A 19,835-nucleotide genomic window follows, 5' to 3' on the forward strand; every position below is an offset into this window, starting at 1 on the left:
ATTTTACATAGAAAGATAATCCATGGGCTCTCTAAAGCTACTGAATACTATCCTTTTCATTATATCTCCTATTAATGCCTTTATTATTCTTTTGTTTCTGTTTTGTTTGTTGAAAATATCCTCATTACAAGTAAGAACAATGATAAATTTTGTTAAATATTTGCTTTTGAGTACTTAGGATCTGAGTACTTGCTCTGATGTACTCCAGGGAATTTTCTTATTTATTTTATCTTCCTGTCCATTCATTGTTTCTAATAAAAGGTTAAGACTAAAATAGTTCTCCCTCAGAAATGTACAACAGCATATTTAATTTTGCTTTAGTATCCAAAAGTTAGTGGGTAATCAAAATGAGATGATGTAAACTTTCTACATATTCTTCTCAATACCATTTTTCTCCAACAACAACTACCTTTCAAATATTTAAAGTTCTGAATCTGAGATCCTGTGAAACAAGTCTTATTTTCATCATGGATCTTAATAATATGTTAATAAAGTATCTCAGATATAACCTAACTGTCTGTTGGAATCCCATCAAAAGTGGAGCTAGCTTTCCCTTTAATATATAATTCTCTTTTTCCAATTGGCATCTTTCATCCTTCCTGGCTAGCTACTTGCTTCTGTGACACCTGTGGCCTCTCAATTCCTTTCTTAATGCAGCTGTTTAGGCCTGCCAGAAGAAACTATCAGGAAAGTCCCCCAGTTGACATTCTGTAGGTAGCCCTGAGAAGCAACCAAAAGCTTTTCCTGGGTCCAGCCACATTGAGACTCCAGCAACCCAAGCAGGGTCCCTACCATTTAACCTTCAACTCCTCTATCTACAGCCAATGTTTCTTTTTTCCTCTTTCTCTGAAGTAATGTCAATTACTCTCAAAGTTCTCAAAGCCTTGTTGCTTAGACTCAGTGAATGAAGGCATCATTTGGAAAGATGTAAGACCATACGTATCATGATAAAAGAATGAAACACTGATTTTTTAATGACAAGAAAAGAGTGTCTTATAAAACGTTTCATTGCAATACACAAGCAATGTATTAAGCAATACATTAGCAATGTGCAACACACAGGATATGTTAGCTCCTGAAAGCCTTGAAAAGCCTTTTCCTTCACTGACAGAGAGTGGGTTTTATCAGCTCAGCTGTTGATAGCTTTCCCTTCATTCAGTCTTTGCATGAAAAACATAATTAATACTGCCTTGAATAGTCCAAGCTGAGTTGAGAAACCATCTGTCAGAGATGTCATGTAAGTAATTCCTGCCTGGGATGGAACTGGATGTTAACCAGTTTAACCAGCTTTCTTTCAAACCTTGACTCTCCTTAATAATGGTAAAAATTCATTTTTTCCAAATGGGAAAGTTGGTCCATGTGATGTTTGGATTCTAATGGAATCATTAAAAGATGAAAATCAAGTCTTTCTGTATGTCAAAGACCAGTCCCTCACTCCCACCCTTTCTTTCTTTCTCTTTCCCTCTAAGGGGAAAAGAGAAAGAAAGACCATTTCTGCAAAGAGAATTTAAGAATTAAGGGGAAAAGTCTCTAAATTTATGTTCTCTTTATATTAAGAGAAAAAGTCTCTAGGGAAAAATTCGCTACACTCATCCCAGTTTAATTTACAATTGGGTTGCTAGTGTCTAGAAGCCACTGCCTCTGTGATGGTTTCATACCTCAATGTTAAAAATCAGAATGAGGCAAATTCTAGTGAATAGAAGTCCGCACAAACAATTGCTGCTTTTGTTGGTTCCTCTGGTACCAAGTCTAAGAATAGAAAGAAAAAAAAAAACCTGGCAACACAACAACATCATCTTTTACAGCCATCTTTCTCTTCAGCATAAACTGAAGCATGTGTTTGATGGAGGGAGGGAAAGAGTGTTTCTTTTATTTCCCCTCAGTAAAGGAGCTTAGTTCCATTAAACAATGTTGGAAAACATATTGGAGATAGTATATTTAAAATTAATTTAAAATCTAAAGTGTTTTTAATGCCTTTTAATATAAACAAAAAATGATTTTATTAAAATGCTTTCAGATATTACAATACAATGATTTATTTATCACTCCAAGTCTGTAGCATGACAATAACTTCCTTTCCAAGTATATTGATTTTTAACTGTATTGTGGAAGTGGAAAAAGAACCAAAACAGTCTACCTAAATTCTTCTCCAGCCCTCTTAAATAGAACCAGGTCCATTATGTCAATGGAGTCTATTTCAAAAGAGTATGGGAAAATTAGTCTTTCAAAAGGATAGGATTAACCAATTAGAAACATTTTTTAAATAACAAAGGACAGGTCATACTTTTCTAAGTTGTGTTTTGCTGAGTCGAAACATGAAATGTCAAATATTGATAAAATATTCAAAGTTAGGTACACCGAAATATCTGAAATATTGATATAGATTATCAACCTTTTGGAGTCTTTGCAGAACCTAAAAATGTCCTTGTTAACATGAGAAATTTGAAAGATCATATTTCTCTGTAGATACAGTGCCCAGATAGAATTGATTTAAAATTTAAAGCACCTTTAGAAGAAAATTTCAGTGTTGTTGAAGTTAAACATGGAGCAAAAATCATACTTGTTACTTTTCTTCCATGTTTTCTGTTCAGGACTCCTTAGACTTTAAGGTATTTAATCCAACTCCACAATCCAATAAATGTTGGTGCAAAAAATTTAATTTTAACTTTTGGAGCATTTAGCTCTCACAATGATGATCCTTCCAAATGCTATGTTAAATATGTAGCAATAATTATGTATTTTTCCTAGCTTGTGATATAAGGTATCATGCTTCTTGGTGTATTATTCTTCGATCAAGATTGCCTGACTTCAAATGAAGAACTCCACTTCAGAGCTCTGCTTAAATATAAGACTATTACCTGAGGAATTAGTACTAGGCTGATTTTCAGTTATGTATCCTGGTATTAATAAATCGTTGTTATTTCCCATGGAATAGAGTGTTTTTGTTACTAGTGCCTGGTTATTAGACATCTACACTTGCATTTGTGATAGTGAAAGGGAAGAGCAATACAAACTGCAAGGCGAAATCCGTAGAAGATCCAAAATCATTGTGGTCAGTAGACAGAGGCATGACAGTGTTGCTGTTAAAAACAGACCCTGGAGTACAGAGTACTTGGATTCAAGTCTAAATATTCAATAGCTGTATGACTTGAGCAGTTACTTAACCTCTTCCGGCTTCAGTTTCATTGTCTTGGTTGTAAAAGGAGGGTTGCTAGAGGTTTAAGTAAAATCTGTGGGTTTGTGTCTGTATGTATCTGTATACATATGTATATATATCTACAATTAAGAGATATAGATCATATTTTATATGCATTACTTTGTATATGGATATATATTAAGATTATATACATCTACTTAAGATGTATAAATGTTACTCATTTAAAACATATACGTGGATATATACATATATTCACTTCAGATTTTATGTATGTAATAGAGGCTCATTTTTGTCAGGTGGTGTTCCTTAAATATTAACTATTATATTGGCTTGTCACTTCTATGTCTGAACTGCTAATGAGTTAACAAAATTGATTGATCTGATGATTCTTGCCATGTTTTTTCTTTCAAGTTTCAGTTATAGCAAAATGTCAATTAAGAAATTGAGTAAACACATAACAAGAAGTCTTAGAGCAAGGTGCTGAGTTCATAGACAGGATAATCACTTCCGGAATACATACGGATGAAGTCTTTGTAGAACTAGAAGAGGGGCTGTTAATGGGCTTTTGTTTTAGAGATGATGGATTGATGTTTATTCTGATGAATATCCAGCCTGATGAGGACCCTCCTAGCAACTGCCTCTCGTTGCCTAGTGCTAAAACAGTAGCTTTCCGAGTTAAGTATAACTTCCAAAACACTAATACCTGAGCTTCATAAGGACAGATTTTGTTTGTGTTGGGTCATTGCTGTATCTGCAGAATTTAGGCAAATGCCTTGCAAATAATGGGTGCACAGTAATTATTTCTTGAATGAACTGAATGGATGGAAAACTTGTTTTTTTCTTTAAAATAGGATTAACATTAAAAGCAAAAACAAACAAACAAAAAGTAGCAGGCTTTCCTACTTCCTGACAGATTTCTGAACCTAGGAACGTTGGTAAGCAGGTAAGCAGGGATGAGGAGCCGTATATGAAGGATGTAAGTGCAAACATGTACATTTAGCAAGTATCCTAGAAGTCAAGGATTTGGTTAAGCATTCACAGGAATGTGTGGTGTGGTGCCACACCTAACTCAGATTCCTGTGCAATGGGTCACATTCATATTACAAATATTTGCTTAGCATCTGACTAACTTTAGTGTCTATACTTCTACTTTTCTCTGGCCAGTGTTTTCAGAAATCCTTTACCTATGACCAAGTTTCATAAAGTGACACTTTAACTTTCTGCAAACATTTGGTTTGCTACTCAGCTTTGACTAGCTAAAATAATCAGTTTGACACGATCCATTCCACAGGTGGGGTTGATTATATTGCATTATTTATAATTTAGCTCACAACCTCAGATAGTGAATTAAAATAACATTCTCAAAATTATTCCCAACAATCATCTAAATACATATTTGTTTTCACTGCCATAGCAAATATTTTTTGAAACCAGAAAGAAGTCCCCTTTCATAGCATAGACAAGCTAATAATTTGAAGCGGAAACAATTCATTTGTACAAACTGTAAGTTTTCCTCATAATTTTCATAACGAAAACTGAGAAAGTGTTAGTCATCCTTGGCTGAGCTATACTCAATTCTACATCTTTTCTAAATATAATAAAACAACAAACAACCTTAAAGTACATTATTATTGATTAGACATGATTTCTTAAAGCGGTTTTTATCATCTCATTTAACTTTGGAGCTTCCAGACAATAATGAGTCACCAAAAAGCTATCATTGATTTATACTGCACATTAGCACATCAGGTTTGGCCCAAGAACTCTGTGGGTCCAGAAGGAAAAAGAAAGACGATTACAAGTGAGCCGTGGCAGAAATACTCTGAAAACGCCTATCTGTATTCACGGTAAGCAATTAGGTCTAATGCGAGGATAATGAACATTCAGGTTCATTTTATTCCAAGGAACTGTTTCTGTTCTTGAAGCTCCGTGTAGAAAGAGTCCTTAGGGTTAGAATGCTATTGTGGGTGATAAAATTTTGCTTGGCCTTTGGGCATATAAGGTGAACATTTTACAACAAAAGTTTACAACTATAGATAACACAGCATCTGATCAATGTCAACACACTTGGCGTTTAAGGCTAATCCACATTGGAAAAACAATCATCTCCAGGATGAAGATCAAAAATCTTAACACAGTGTCACCTGTCTGAGTTGCTAGAAAAGATTTATTTAAAAATCGATCCATAGGATGTGTTTTCACATTTGTCAGTTTCTTTCCACTTGCGCGCTAGAGGGAGGCACTTTAAGAGTTATTAACTGTCATTCTAGGAATAAAAGACACTGAGTTTCAGCAGTGATTGGTAAATAGGGCAGGGAATTAAAATGAAATTGGATTAAAAAGAAAGTAAAAAAAATCACTGAATTAGAAAATTTCACCAAATCTTGTAGATCATTAATTTCTGATTTGAATAACTTCATTCTTAAACAACAACAACAACAACAACAACAAAAACCTAGTAGTTATCACCCACCCATGCCCAAATAAGTGAATATACTACAGCTTCTGATGTTAAGGTATCATGGTTTTGCTGTTTGGGCTTGTAAGGGATTTTAAATATTGACAAGTACTTTGAGTTATGTTTCGAGTAAAATTTCAAAATGTTGTATTATGCATAGGTTCCAAAGTGTCAGAAAAACCGAAAAGTCGAATAAAACATATTAGAAGAGCTTAGGAAACCGTATAAAAATTAAAAGGCTAAAATAACCACTCCGTTTTAAACGTGTAAAAATAAATTGAATTGGTTCGCGGGACTCGAATGACTTTTTTTTTTTTTCTTTTAGATAGTTGGTATGTACTGAACCCGGCACAACACCAAGTAGGTCCTGGTACACACTAAGGAATATCCAACCAGGTAAATAGGGTGATGAGGCCCATGAAATTGAGTGGGTAGTGAGAATAGTCCCAGGAGCAAGCGCCGCACGAGCGGAGGCCCAGGCCCCGGCACAGCTCCCACGCGTAGAGGAAGGTCACGTAGACGGGCACCGCTTCCAGGTGCTCCAGCCGCGGCTCCAGTGCAGGTGGAAGTAGAGTTTCTCCACCACGAAGCTGCAGCTGCCCTACAGAAAGGAGGACCAGAGCGACGTGTGGCCGCTGGTCGGCCCGTCTGCCTGCCCAAGAAAGTGAAGAGGATCTCATCCCAAAAGCCGTGCGTTCCGAAGAAGAGAAAGCGGAGCGGGTCCGGCAGCCCCCGAGCGGGGCTCCCCGACGCCCCCGGTGCCTCGGCGGTCGTCGCCGGCCACCTGCGCCCGGAGCGGCGGGGGCGCGCGCGGCCAAGGCTGGGGCCGCTGCTCGGGCGGCCCCGGTGCCGCAGGCGCAGGAAGCGCTTCGGGAGCACTGGGCCGCGGGAGAGCGCCAGCACGTCCTGCAGTCCCGCAGCCCCAGCGCAGCGGCCCCGCACCGCCGCGCCCGGTCCGCCGCGCAGGCCGAGCCGCAGCGCCTGGCCGCCGGGGTCTGCAGCGCCACGCGGGCCGACGGGGAGGCCGGAGAACTGAAGACGAAGGCGCTGGGGCAGCGCGGCCGGCAGGCAGACCTTCTCCGGGGCGAAGCGGGTGAGCGAGTGCAGCAGGCGGCGGCGGGCGAGGAGAACCCCAGCCTGCGGAGGTCCGGGCTGCGAGCGAGGCGTCCCGGGCATCCCGTGCGTCCCGTACTAGCAGAGTCGCTCCAGGCGGGCAGCGCGGCGCCGGCGGCCGGCGCTTCAGCAGTGGACAGCGGCTCCGGGCGGCTGGCGGCAGCCTCGCGCCCCCGCCCGCCCGCCCCTCCGCGCCCGCATCGCCGCGTGCGTGGAGCTGCGGGGCCGCGCCGCCGAGGCCCCCGGGGGAGCGCAGGGAGCTCCGTCCCGGCCGCGGCCCGATGGCAGCCGGAGCCCTAGTGTCCGGGAGACGCGCGGCCGCCCAGCCCGCGGAGCCCCCCGCGCAGCGCCCCCCTCCCCCCGCGCCCTGCCTTCCGGCCCGGGTGGGTGCAGCCGGAGCCCTAGTGTCCGGGAGACGCGCGGCCGCCCAGCCCGCGGAGCCCCCCGCGCAGCGCCCCCCCGCCCCGCGCCCTGCCCTCCGGCCCGGGTGGGTGCAGCCGGAGCCCTAGTGTCCGGGAGACGCGCGGCCGCCCAGCTCGCGGAGCCCCCCCGCGCAGCACCCCCCCCCCCCCGCGCCCTGCCCTCCGGCCCGGGTGGGTGCAGCCGGCCGCGCCCGCGCTCCCTCCGCGCGGCCCACGGAGGAGTGGAGGCGAGGACCGCTGCGAACCCCGTCGCCGCCGCCGCCCCGCCGCCTCTGCCGCCGGCTCCTGAAGCGGAGAGCGAGCAGTGACGCCCTTCCCCGGCCTCCCGGTGCTCCCCTCCGGCTCGCCCTCTCCCGCCTTCGCCGGGCCCCCCTCCCGCTCCGCCCTCCGCGCAGAGGCCCGCGGGGTCCCGGCGAGGAAGCCCGGCCGCGCCTCTCCGCCCTCCTCCTGGGACGGCGTCGGCGGGGGAGGCAGGAGCGGAGAAACCCCCACCAGGGGTGACCCGAGCTGCGCCGGCTGCGCGGGGGCCCGGCACTCCCGGGAGCGCGGAACCAGGGCCGGGCCCGCTGGCGAGGCGGAGGGCCTCGCGCCACACGCCAGAGGCCGGGCCGGGCCCAGGCTGCGGTGCTGTGTATTTAATGTTCTGATTCAAAGCCGGCCGTGTCCCAGGCACGAAGAATAAACACGAGACTCCGTGCCGCACCCCAGCATCCGAAATGTCCCCTGGTTCACTTTTTCACTCTCTCTCCCCGACAAGCCTGTTTTCCTAGGTTAGTCTGCTAGGGGCCAAGACAGAGATTCAAAGCTCCCCACCCCCCACCTCCCACCCCCGAATTATGAAATGATCTGAGGCCAGTTGGGTTGGACGTTGCTCTGGCTGCCGCGGAGGCTCTTGTCAGGAATAGCACCCTTGAGGGATCCCTGGGTGGCTCAGCGGTTTGGCGCCTGCCTTCAGCCCAGGGCATGATCCTGGGGTCCCGGGATCGAGCCCTGCGTCGGGCTCCCTGTATGGAGCCTGCTTCTCCTCTGTCTGTGTCTCTGCCTCTTACACCCCAGTGCTGCTTTTTCTCCTTGCAGAACTAGATCATCCCAGAGATGAAGACTGAGAGTGAGATTTTTTAATTAATTAATTAATTAATTAATTAATCTATTTAAGGTAGGATGAGAGAATCTAGAACTTTGGTGTGTTGGGGGCTGCGCTTTTTTTTTTTTTTTAAGATTTTATTTATTCATGAGAGACAGACAGAGGGGCAGAGACACAGGCAGAGGGAGAAGCAGGCTCCATGCAGGGAGCCCGACGTGGGACTCGATCCCAGGTCTCCAGGATCAGGCCCTGGACTGAAGGCGGCACTAAACTGCTGAGCCACCGGAGCTGCCCTATTATAAACTTTCTTAAAGATGCAAGGAAAACCTTGAAAGGTCTAATTTGATAGTTCAGACTAGTTCATCTCAGGGAATGTAGGAAAATCTTTTGGATTAAACACAAAAATTGGTATCTTCTATTTCTGTATTTTTAGCCTCCACACTTAACAAAATTTCAATTTTGTGTACCATACATGTCTTATGAATTATATTGGTATAATAAGACATGTATAAAATTTATGCATGTATAGTACATGCATGTTCTAAACAGCTAATTTTTTAAAATTAGGGAATGTATAATAAAAAGCTTGTGTCTCACCACTGTTGTCAATGTATTGCTCTGCTAAGTGGGGAGTGGGTTAGATTACTAAAAATCTCAATGTTCTAGGTCCTTTTTTTGAATCTGTTTCTCATTTATTCCGGGAGAAGTAATGCAAAATAGAAATTAACAGTTATAAGTCCATAGCAGAAAAAGCAGCTATTACCTGTTATTCTATATTTCTTTTTATATTTTTGTTGTGGCCTCGCCTTAGTTATGCCACTTCAAAATGTATGAAACACTAACTTTTTAAAAAAGTAGACCAAAAAGATAAAAGGAAAGTTTTTAAAAAGGCATGAAACAAGGGGCAAGGAAACTATTCATTATATAACTTGCTATTATTAATTATTTACACTCATTGCCTCATTTTTAAAAAAGTGACTATCTTCTACCATTCTGAAAAGCTAGCCCACCAATGATACCAATCTTTGTTTCTGCTTTATCTTCACATTGTTCTTTTGTTTTAAACACTTCATTGCTGATTTCCAAATGGAAAACTGCAGCATGGCTTTGCTGATCCATGATGATTTTATAATTTACAATGGTTGCATCAGAATCTCCATGATCATAAAAATGCTTAAAAGCATTTCTGTGTTGGTCTTGACTACTACAAACATTAGGTTGCAAAGATCCACCTGTTAAAGCAGCAACTTGCTGGGAGTTGGTGGGCATAAGGGTGAGGGGAATTTAAAAATAGGAAACAGGAATCTGCAATAAAATAACATGAGTTGAGACTCCCTAGGTTAGAAAGTAGCCATTCAAAGGATGTTTTGAAGCATTGTTCTTCCATGGAAAAGACAGTCTTCTTTGTCCTCAGAAGCTGTGAAGCTGTCTCAGTAACCACTTGTAGAGATGTAACAATTCTGGACTGGCCAGGTTGAGCTGTGTAGCTAGTGTGACCAAGGAGAGATCTGCTAATTAGGAGAAGGGTCCTCTGGAGGATTATGATAATCTTCAGTGAGTTGTTGTCTAGTGAATATGGGTCATGGTTGTAGTCTTTTAGATGTGCGGAATGCCTGAGACCTTTCATTGCACACCAGAAGAACAAAGGAAAGTGAGGGGAGAGTACAGCATTTAGAAGAAAGCTTAAGGGAATTTCACTAGGGTAAAGCATGAATGTAATAAGAAGAAAACAGAAGAAAACAGTAAAAGGCAGCAGCCACATTAACACTAGATATAAAAACCTTTCTTATTATAGATCAAATTATACCCGTACACCCCCCTCCTATATACTATAATCATCAAACTAAGAACACCCGCTCCAAGGCTTGCAATTGCTGAATGCTAGCTCCCTAAAAATACTACCAAAACAGCCTGTTGCTAAGGCAAAACTGAGTTTGTTGCTTACCATGGTAAGTGAGCTTTCTTCCTTGACAAAGTTTTAATAGCATCTTGGAGCAGGAAGGACAATGTTGGACTATTTAAGTGGTTTTTGGGTTTGAGTTTAAAATGGGTCTTTCAATACAAGGGCTTGATTAGAATTAGCTAATGATTATGATAAACTAGTTTTGGATTGGTGGACATAAGATGAGTGTCTTGAGGGGAGTGTTTCAAAAAGCATTGAGAATCGATAAACATTTATCTCTCTGCTCCAGAGCTTCCTAGAATAAAAAAGTTGTGTTGATGAAGACAATAGAAGTCATGTTAATGAAGACAGCCAAACAATAATGTCATGGCCACGTAGACAATAAGCTTTAGAGATGTCTGATCTTGGATTCACACAATCGGATAGTGAGGACCAGTTTGGAATCTGAGGAGAATAATTTGAGTAAGGACAGGTAAAGGTAACAAAGAAGCAAGGCTGACATTGAGTTTAGCTAAAATGATGCTCATCCTTAGTGTGTGTGGAGGGCAGGGGAAGGGAGAGAGAGATTGATTGACAGTTCCATAAAAACAGCCGTGTAAAATATTTGTCTGCATATGTCTACAGTTTCATTTACTTTACCTATACTCTTTCTTTTTTCTTTTTTTAAAAAAATTTATTTATTTATTTATTTGACAGAGATAAAAATAAAAGAGAGAGAGAGAGAGACTGAGAGCACAAGCAGGGGTGGGGGTGGTGGGTAGCAGGAGAGAGAGAAGCAGGATCTGCATGGAGCAGGGAGCCTGATGTGGAGCTCCATCCCAGGGTCCCTGAGCCAGAGGCAGACACTTAACTGACTGAGCCGAGGCACTCTAAGGAACAGACTTTGAATAAATTCTTTAAATTCACAACACTTAAAGAAAAGCCAAAAGAGCACCAAGCTGTTTTGGAAAATCTTGCTTAAAATTTTCACTTTGAGCAATATTCAAATCAGAAACACTCCCTTTGTGTAATTTTGGCCTGCCTGCCAGTGACTCACCTTCAGTGCGTAAGGAGAGGATTTCCCCTCCCTAGTTAATTCCGTTATGTTTTCAGAGGAAGGAGTTTATTTTGAATAAAACTACTTGGGTACATTGGTTGAGGTTTATGGGTGAGAGGTCATCACTGTCAATGGATACTACTTAATGCGCACCTACGTGTCAGCTGTGCACTTCACATAGATTATCAGTAATTCCTACAACTGTTCTCTTATTTTTTTGAACAGATATTGAAACTGGGGCTCAGAAAAGTTACTTGCTCAAGGTCTTAGCTAATAAGTCCAATGCCAACAATGAAGTCATTTCCACCTGACATCACAGCTCATTTGCCACACACTGTGTTGTCTCTTATGTTCTTGTATTAAAGCCACCTTGAATGAGTTGAAGTTGCAGATTTAATAAAAAAGATCATTCTGTTTATAGTTCTAATGGGCTTTCCTTTAAGAATCCCTAACCCCTCCCCAGCTACTCCATCCCTTTGGCTATCATTTTAATCATTAACCTATGCAATCTTTCACATCCTTTTGTTGTTACTGTTCAGTACACTTATTTATTGTGCCACACTTTCCCCCTTCTGCATTTCATGACAAATTAGTAATGGCTCTTTATTTGTACAAATGGGGCTGTCTGGAAGGGCTTGCTGTTTGGTGTGGAATAGCAGATAGAGCTCAGATAATAGGAAAATAAGTATGGAATGCAAATGTATTCCTGTGCGTTGTCGGGACCTGTCTCTAGGTATCGAAGTTCAGCAAAATCACACCCTGCTATTCCAGTTAACACATCTATTTGTGGCTGTCATAACCTAAAAACCTAGGAATGCTTCCGTGCAGAGACTTAACCAATAGATTTGCATGTGTTCATCTAGTTACCCAAGTCCACTCATTTTTTTGAAGATTTTATTTATTCATGAGAGACACAGAGAGACAGAGACAGAGACACAGGGAGAGGGAGAAGCATGCTCCACGCAGGGAGCCTGGTGTGGGACTCGATCCCGGGTCCCCAGGATCACACCCTAGGTGGAAGGAGGCACTAAACCGCTGAGCCACCCGGGCTGCCACCCAAGTCCACTTGTATCTGGTCTCCAAAACCTAAGTACATATTATATTTCAGCATCTTCCGTATGAATCATACATGGCATTCTCATTCTAGAATGTACATGGGGCATTTCTTTCTAGGGTAGTAAAGATAATATATTTTATAGTTTAACACCTAGTTATGGTACTTCTTAATTTTTTTCAGTCATTATCCATTTTGTCCTCAATCTTGTGACAAACAGCTATTTTTCTAATTCATACTAAACAAGTAAAACGAAAATGCAACTTGGCAAAACTCACACGCTGGTAATGGCAGAGTTGTTTCTCATTTAAAATCCAAAAATTCCTTCTTCCAGACTACACTCCCTATCTTACAAAATGTCTCCAGCCCATTGGAGGGTTCTAAGCACCCACCCTAGCTGTGTGAAACAAGCTTACTGATCAGGGCTCAGAAGAGAGGAGTTATTTTCACTTGAATTCCAGAAGGAAGTGAAGGAGGCCTGAGTCAGTCCTGTTGGCCAAGAGCCTGGATTTCTTAGGCCCTCTGTGGAGGATGCAGTTTCTAGAACTCAGTATACTCATTGGCTTCCTTAGCTAAGTTGCTGGTTCTACTTACTTAGTGATTACTTAGTGGTTTTCTTCCTTTAACTGTAGTTATTTGGCCTGACCTGTGTGACTGTTTCTTCTGTGAATGGTCGTGTTGGTGACATATTGCTTTCCTCTGAGATTACGACTGCCACAACTCTTGCTTTAGAGAATATATATTTCTTATATTTATATCCTATATTAAGTTTATTTATAATAACTAAATATAAATATATGTTTAAATATATTTTTCTTTGACACACAGTTATGGAACACTTATGTGCAATATTTTGTGCTATATCTTGGACATAAACAATGAATATAACAAAGTCTACTCCTCTTGAAGTTTCAAGTATAGCTTACTACAAAGGATATGCTTGTCTATTGAATGCATTGGAAATAAATATATGTAGAAAGTAAAAGAAGTACACATCCCCCGTACACCACCACCCATAGATAACCACTGTTAATATTTTGGTATGTAGGCTTTCAACAATATTATAGTATCACCTAAAAGAAGATTATATTATGCATTCCTTTTATAATTTATAATTGCTCTTGTCACTTATTGGTGATTAGGGAGCATCTTTTGATTTGATAATCTGCTACATCATGGGTATGACAATAGATTCCTTTGTAGAGATATCCCACAATTTGTCTAGCCAATCCCCAATTTTTAGCTGGTTAGGTTGTTTCAAAAGTTTTGCTGCTATAAACTTTTATGCGACAAGCATTTCCTTAATTATCTTCTTCATGTAGCCATGTTTATTTACTTAGACCACATACCCTTAAAGTTTAAATAGAGAATCAAAGTATATACATTTTAAGGCTTTGGCGCTCTCTCTCTTTCTCTCTCATAAAAATAAAAATCTCAAAACAAAAAAAAGGAGACATACACAAAAAGGAGATCATTCAACTTCTGTGGATTCTAATGTTGATTTAAATGAGCTACTGTTTGGACTTTCTTGACCTTCATTGATTACATTGTATATAAATGAAATCTAGTAGTATTGTTATGAACTAGTCGTGATAATAACCAGAGTGAAAAACTAACTGAGCTCTAAACAAGTTTTTCTTCCATCTCTTCATCCTTTCTTCTTGCTAAGGAAGTCTAGGGAGGAGAACACTTCTTTCTTTCTTACTACCAGTCTGCCTAAATCCTATCCTGAACCTCTTTCCTAGCAATCTTTTTGTAGGAAATTATGGTGCTAAAGGGCAGAAAGGGGAAACATATGCGAATGTAGAGAGCAGTTGTGACTGTGTCTGGCCTTCCAACTATTCCTTACTCTCACATACATGGCAGACATAATTATTGCTGCATATTTTCCCATTAAGTCCAGAGTTTGCCTTGGAATCTCATTCAACAGAATGATACAAGAAGATATCATCAATCAACAGAAGTTGGCAAGAAAATGAATCATACATGGCATTCTCATTCTAGAATGTACATGGGGCATTTATCTCTTTCTAGGGTAAATTCGATATATGATAATTTGCATTTATATACATACGTTCTCATGTTTTGGGTAATTGTTTATTCTTTAAAAGTTCTCTTCCTGGTAAGCAAATCCTCACAGTAGGATTTTTTGAGATCACAAGCCTTCCTAGAACATTTAAAAAACTATTTAATTTATTTATTTCAGAGAGAGAGATAGTATGAACAGGAAGGGGGTGCAGAGGGAGAAGGTAGAGGGAGAAGCAGGCTCCCTGCTCAGCAGAGATCCCAATGTAGGGCTCCATCTCAGGACCCTGGGATCATGACCTAAGCTGAAGGCAGACTCTTACTGGACTGAGCCACCTAGGTGTTCCCTTTCCTAGTACATTAAATGTGTTATTGTTTGAGTTACACATGACTATCTTTTAATATTACATGACATGAGGTGAGTTCTTTTTTGTGTTTAAGGCTAAAAAAAGTCATTGTTTGGAGCCAGAATAAACAATTTGCAAATAAATGGGTTAGAATTTGTACGATATTCTTAAACTGAGTTTCAACAAAACTATTAGAATATTAGGTATTTATTTTACAGTAAAGATAAATAGGTATTTATTTTACAGTACAGTAGGCTCAGTCAATACTGTTATATATACACAATTTTTTTTTTTGCCTTTGCATAGTACTTTATAGTCTACAAAGTGCTCTCATGCTTGTTTTCTCATTGGTTCCCTGAAATAATGTGTGATAGGCAAGAAGTACCATTTATTGCTAGGGAAATTCCAAAATAGTAAATTGTATTTCAAAATAGGTTAAAATAACTCTTAGAGAGGCGGAGCCCAAGCCTAGATGATTTTTTAATCTAGCTTTTATTTAATTTAAAAACAATTCACATTGTATGTGAACTATTCTTAGATAAAAAAGAACTACTACTTTCCTATGGTCAATATTTATAAGATACAGAAAGTTATGCAGAGAAAATTTCCCTCTGACATTTGTCCTCCACCCACCCATTTTCCTTTTGGGGCAATATCATTAGGTTAGTATTAGTTAGTTGGCTATCTATGCAGAGATATTCTATGCATATACTAGTGAATAGAAGTCTCCTCTACCATTTTTTATGCTGATGCTAAAATACTATACATTTTATTCTGTACCTTACTTCTTTCACCTATTAACTCTGCACATAAATCATTCCAGATCTATGCATAAAGAATTCATCTTCAATTTTTATTTGAAACAACTAAGTAGGGCATTGATTGAGTGATTCACTATTGATCAAACCAGGCCCTTACCAGTGAGGATTTAAATAGTTTAAAATCTTTCATCATGGTAAAAATGTTACAATATATACAAACATACATGGCTAACAGACTACATGAAAAGTTGTTCAACATCATTCACCTGGGAAATGAAAATCAAAACCATAATGAGATATCACCATACATGTATCAGAATGGCTAAAATTAAAAGGACAAGAAAACAAGTGTTGATAAGGATGTGGATAAAAAGGAACACTTGTATACTGTTGGTGGGAATATAAACTGGGACGGCCACTGTGGAAAATAGTACAGAGCTTCCTCAAAAAATTAAGATGGAAATATCATATGATCCAATAATTCCACTATTAGATATTTACCCCAAAGGAAATGTAAACACTAATTTGAAAAGATATATATGCATCGCTATGTTTCCTGCAGCATTATTTACAATAGTCAAGATATGGAAGCAATCTAAGTGTCCAACAATAGGACACTTATCAAAAGATAAGAAAGAAGGAAGATATCACACACACACACACACAGAGGAATATTATGCAGCCATAAAAAGGATGAGATCATGCCTTCAGAGACAAGAGGGATGGACCTAGCAGGTATTATGCTGAGTGAAATAAGGTAGATTGATAAAGACAAATACCATGGTTTCACTCACATGTGGAATCCAAAAGAAAACTACAAAAAAGAATAAACAAACAAAAAAATGCAGAATTGGGACTATAAATACAAAAAACAAACTGATGGTTGACAGAGAGGAGATGGGGTCGAGGTGCAGGGAGTGGGAGATACAGGTTTGCAGTTAGGGAATGAATAAGTCAGAAAAATAAAAGGCACAGCATAATGAATATAGTCCATGATACTGCAATAGCCTTGTGTGGTGACAGATGGTAGCTGTACTTGTGGTGAACATAGCATAATGTATAAACATTTTTAATCACTATGTTGTACACTTGAACTAATGTGACAATGTGTGTCAGCTATACTCGGGTTTTTAAAATGCTACAATATAAAGGCCTTGAACACAAGTCATTTCAAGATGTGGGAGTAGATGACTTAAGGATGTAGGTGCAAAGCTTTTGGGTGAGGGGATGTATACCTTTGTAATTCTGATAGATATTGCCAAATTGTTCTCCGAAGAAATTGGATCAATTTTCACTCCTGCCAGCAATTATGAAAGGGTCTATTTCACACAGTCTTGCAAATAATGTTTTATTACACTTTTTGATGCTTGCCAGTTTGAGAGATGAAAAGTATTTCATTGGTAGTTTTAATTTTTAATTGTCATATTTTGAGTACAGTGGAGCATTATGTCAAATATAGAAGAACTATTTGTCTTTCTTCTGTAAACTATCTTTTCATGTCCCTTTTCATTGGGGTGATAGGTCTTTTTTAAATTTATTAACAGCAGTTTTCATATATTAGAGAGATCCATTCTTTGTGTGATGCACATGACTTTTGGATCTAAATTTCATGTTCCTATCATTATACTAAAATAATAAAAATCACTTTTAATGATAGTATCTCCAGAACTTGCAAATCTTTCACATTATTTATCTATTTGCATGTAAATTTTGTTTCTTTTCTGTAAGATTATTTCATCTCTGTAATTAATTTACAGTGTTGATGAATTTCAACTTTCAATTTTCCATATTTCTGAGCATCTTTAGAGAACCTTCTGAGATTCTAATCTTACCTCTGAGTACTCCTTCTTAGCAAAAGGCATGTTTCTTTTCTGAAAATTTTTACCCAAATATCTGGAAACAAATTAACTTCTAGACTTCTAAATTTTAGAATTTCACAGTGGCATAGATCTTTCTTTTGAATCTAAGCTATTTGGGCACCTGGATTTTTCTGGGGGTGTGTGACAGCAAGCTGTATTTCTTGAGATTATTCCTCCTCATGACAATGTCCTAACCCATGGAAATTGTACCTCTCGAGCATGGTGTACCTCTCCCTATTTGCTGACCCCCTGGGTCTGTCCCAGAAAGAAACTACTGCACCACTTTTTCCCATGCCTTCCTGTCTACAGATGACTTTTAGTGGATTATGGCTAACCAAATTCAAATCCTGAAAATATAAAGAACAGATTGTAATTGACAAACTCTTTGTTTTCAAGTTATTTATGTGGCTTTTCAGCAATGACACAAAGCTCTCTTTGTCTCCGAAAAACAGAAAGAACTTCTTAACTCACCAAGTATTTAAATCTACTCAATATGATGGGTGGCCTAATGCATGAATCCTGGCCTGGCACAAAGGAAGTGCTGTGAAAAACCCATTCTCAAGCCATTTATGCTGCTCAGTTTGCCAAAATGAAGGGTACTTAGGTAAAAGATTGAGAGGGATTAAAGAATGCTTAAAGATTTACAGTGGGAATAATTCAAGTAGTTGGAAAATTAAATCTATAAATAAAAGCATAAGGACCTGTGGTTTTCTAGCCTACAAAAGAGAAGTCTCCAGAGTACTTTAATAATGTGTTTCTGGGTCATAAAATAAACATGGAAAGAATGGTGCTTACATAGTCATCTGGGGACAAGGGAAAATGAGCACATGAATGAGGAAGAAGAGTATAGGTTAGAAACCAGATAACACTTTGAATATGCTCCTCATTTAAAAAATAGGGACGTGTTCTTTTCTCTACGTATATTATAGTTTAAGAAAAAGTTAAAAAATGAAATGACTGATTTTTATCTAGGTGGGATGCCTTTGGATAGATCAAAGAGTAGATAGTTTCCTAAAGCTTAGGGATAATGAGTATGGCCTCTGCCATTGGATTTCTTGGATTAAATTCTAGCTCTACTTTCTCCTGTTTGGATGACCTTGGGCAAATCTCTCTCTTCATTTCTCTTAGGCTCATCCCTCCCTTCTTTTTTTTTAAGATTTTATTCATCTATTTATGAGACATACACACACACACACACACACACACAGAGACAGAGACATAGGCAAAGGGAGAACCAGGTTCCCTGCTGGAAGCCACATCTAGGACTCAATCCCAGGACCCCAGGATCATGACCTGAGCCAAAGGCAGATGCCCAACCACTGAGCCACCCAGTCACCCCTCATTCCTCACTTTTAAATTAGGTATGATAGTGTTGTTATGAGGATTATATGAGATGATGTACATGACCTAGTTAAGATTTGGTTTTGTTTTAAAAAGCAGAACATCCAAATATTAGTAGTCTAAACAAGAGACAAATTACTTTTGTCTTACGAATAAATCTCACTAGGTGCCTAGGGCTCTGACGTGGTGCTCCTGGTATGCAGGTACTGGTTTGTGTGGTTGCTGTACTATGGATGACTTCCATATCTAAGTATCTGTCTATCCTAGCCATATCATTGTCTGCATTCTTGCATTAAGAAAGATAAGGAAAGGCTTTTTTGAGAACACTTCCACTTCCAGGCCATTGGTCAGAATTTAGTTGCATAATGACACTTAGCCAAGCAAGATTAGGACACACAGTCTCTTTCCAAGTAGCTATGTACTTAGCCACAAATCATGGGTTCTTTTAATATCAATAAAGGTGAATATAGTTATTGAGGGAGCACATATATTTCGAAATAGCAGCTTCTGCTACAGAGTACGAAATGCTTAGCGTAGAGTCTAGCAATAAATAAAAATTCTTATGGTTGTAATCATTGCAAACTCAGATTCATATACCCAGTATCGCATCAGCTATTTACACCTGTGTATTAAGCACCATCTCAACAGTTCTAAAACTGAAGTCGTTCTATCACTTATTATTCCCTTTCTTCCACTGTTTCTCCTCTCAGGGGATAGGGGATGCCTTGCCTAGTCTTGGCTAATGGCTTCACCACTTATCTACCTTGGAGTCTTACTCTGCTCCCCCTTTTGCTTCGCTCATTAAATCTAATCAGTTTTGGGGACCTATCCACTCTCCTTGGGAGATGTCCCTCAGATACAGTTTCTTTTTTTCTACCCTCATTATTCACTACTTTACCTTCACAACTCTTTAGAATGGCTTTGAGGGCCCTTCCTAGTCTGACTCTAATTTATTATTCAACCCAACACGCTTTTCACAATTTGTGTTTAAAAAAAAAAGCAAATATTTGTATTTTTCTTGTTTTAGGCAAATTTTGAACAAAATGTTTCTTTAATATAGAATTTATTTTTTAACAAAGATTGTGATAAAAAATTTGCATAAGCATTTAGTTTTAAATACTGCAGTGAATGTAATATCAGAATGACTTTTCCTAATGGGGCATCTCTAATATGTGTCTCAACAAGTAAAACAGTTACCCAGAAAAAAAACCAAAAAGCAAAAAACCCAAAACCATGTATATTCTTTTCATTTATTTTCTCTTCATGTACATCTTC

General features: G+C 39.9%; 1 protein-coding gene across 1 annotated transcript; it reads right to left on the reverse strand.

Moving 5' to 3' along the window:
* Positions 1-5,992: 5,992 nt before the first annotated feature.
* Positions 5,993-17,222, reverse strand: LOC144298898 (transmembrane protein 229A-like). Its single transcript, XM_077874096.1, has 3 exons — positions 17,193-17,222; positions 7,362-7,793; positions 5,993-7,024 (listed from the first exon to the last, which is right to left on the reverse strand). The coding sequence occupies exons 1-3, from the start codon at positions 17,220-17,222 to the stop codon at positions 5,993-5,995; spliced, it is 1,494 nt and encodes a 497-aa protein (XP_077730222.1).
* Positions 17,223-19,835: the final 2,613 nt, after the last annotated feature.

The sequence above is a fragment of the Canis aureus genome, chromosome 26, assembly GCF_053574225.1.
Source record: "Canis aureus isolate CA01 chromosome 26, VMU_Caureus_v.1.0, whole genome shotgun sequence".
Taxonomy (NCBI): domain Eukaryota; kingdom Metazoa; phylum Chordata; class Mammalia; order Carnivora; family Canidae; genus Canis; species Canis aureus.